Source organism: Nestor notabilis, unplaced genomic scaffold (genome assembly GCF_000696875.1).
Source record: "Nestor notabilis isolate BGI_N333 unplaced genomic scaffold, ASM69687v1 scaffold239, whole genome shotgun sequence".
NCBI classification, from domain to species: domain Eukaryota; kingdom Metazoa; phylum Chordata; class Aves; order Psittaciformes; family Psittacidae; genus Nestor; species Nestor notabilis.
The window spans coordinates 30,091-30,951 of record NW_009944781.1 but is presented as its reverse complement, the minus strand read 5'-3'; the positions used below and the strand labels follow the sequence as shown (position 1 = coordinate 30,951).

Genomic DNA, 861 nt, shown 5'->3' with positions numbered 1-861 from the left:
CGGCCCCGGGCCCCAGCGCGTCTCCCAGCCCTGGCCTGTGAGCTCCGCACTGCCCTGCCCTTGGGCTCCTCATCACAGAGGGAGCCCTGTGCCAGCGACCCACCGGGCAGGGCTGAGCTGCTCTCCCTTCCTTGACACTCGTGCTGCTGATGAAGTGCCTTTTGGGACACCGGCACTTTACCTCTGTTTTGCTTATGGTTCATAGGTGGCTGACTTCCGAGAGCAGCTGCTGTCCTGTGCTGGTGTGGACCCTGCACGTGTGGTGGAGTTCTCCTGTGGTGAGTGTGCCGGGGTGGCAGGCAGGGGTCATCTGCCTCTGTGAGACCAGAGTGCTGCTGTTTGCCTTTGCTGCTGTTTTGTCAGCCCTTCTAAGCGTCACAGCATCTTTCCTAGCAGTCGTGGCAGCAAAGGGGTGCCAGTTCCCTTCCTCAGTGGCCACAGGCAGTGTGCTGTGCCTTCTTCACAGGGGCTTGGGGAGTGGAAGTCAGAGCTGAGTGACTAGGGCACTTTGGCTTAGCCAGGCAAATGGTGTGCCTCTTGTCATTGCACACAGGTAAAGCTCTTCAGCTGGTGGGGTTTGTGCCAACAGCAGTGATGTGGACTCTCACCATGTGTTTTTGTCTGCAGGACATGTGATTCCTCCAGAAAACATTTTGCCCATAATCCTCTGCAGTGGTCCTTCCAACCAGCAGCTGGAGTTCACCTACCTGACGAGAGACCTGCCTCAGATGGTCAGTCTTGCCTTTGTTCCCTTCCTTGGTGTTGCTTTTTTGCTTCACATGCTTCTGTTTCATAGGGCAGTGTGTGAAAGGTGGGTCAGTCAAAAGCCACGGCAAGGAAATCGTAGGATTTGGGGGAGGT

At 56.4% G+C, this 861-nt stretch overlaps 1 protein-coding gene across 1 annotated transcript in view; it reads left to right on the top strand.

Annotated features, from left to right (window-relative positions):
• Positions 1-205: 205 nt before the first annotated feature.
• Positions 206-861, top strand: part of LOC104411979 (probable ATP-dependent RNA helicase DDX11) — a gene marked incomplete at its 5' end in the record, with an annotated part of 5,216 nt that continues 4,560 nt past the window's right edge. Inside the window, 2 exons of the mRNA XM_010022550.1 lie at positions 206-278; positions 628-731. Coding sequence (XP_010020852.1) covers positions 206-278; positions 628-731 — 177 coding nt within the window. The remainder of the gene's footprint in view (positions 279-627; positions 732-861) is intronic.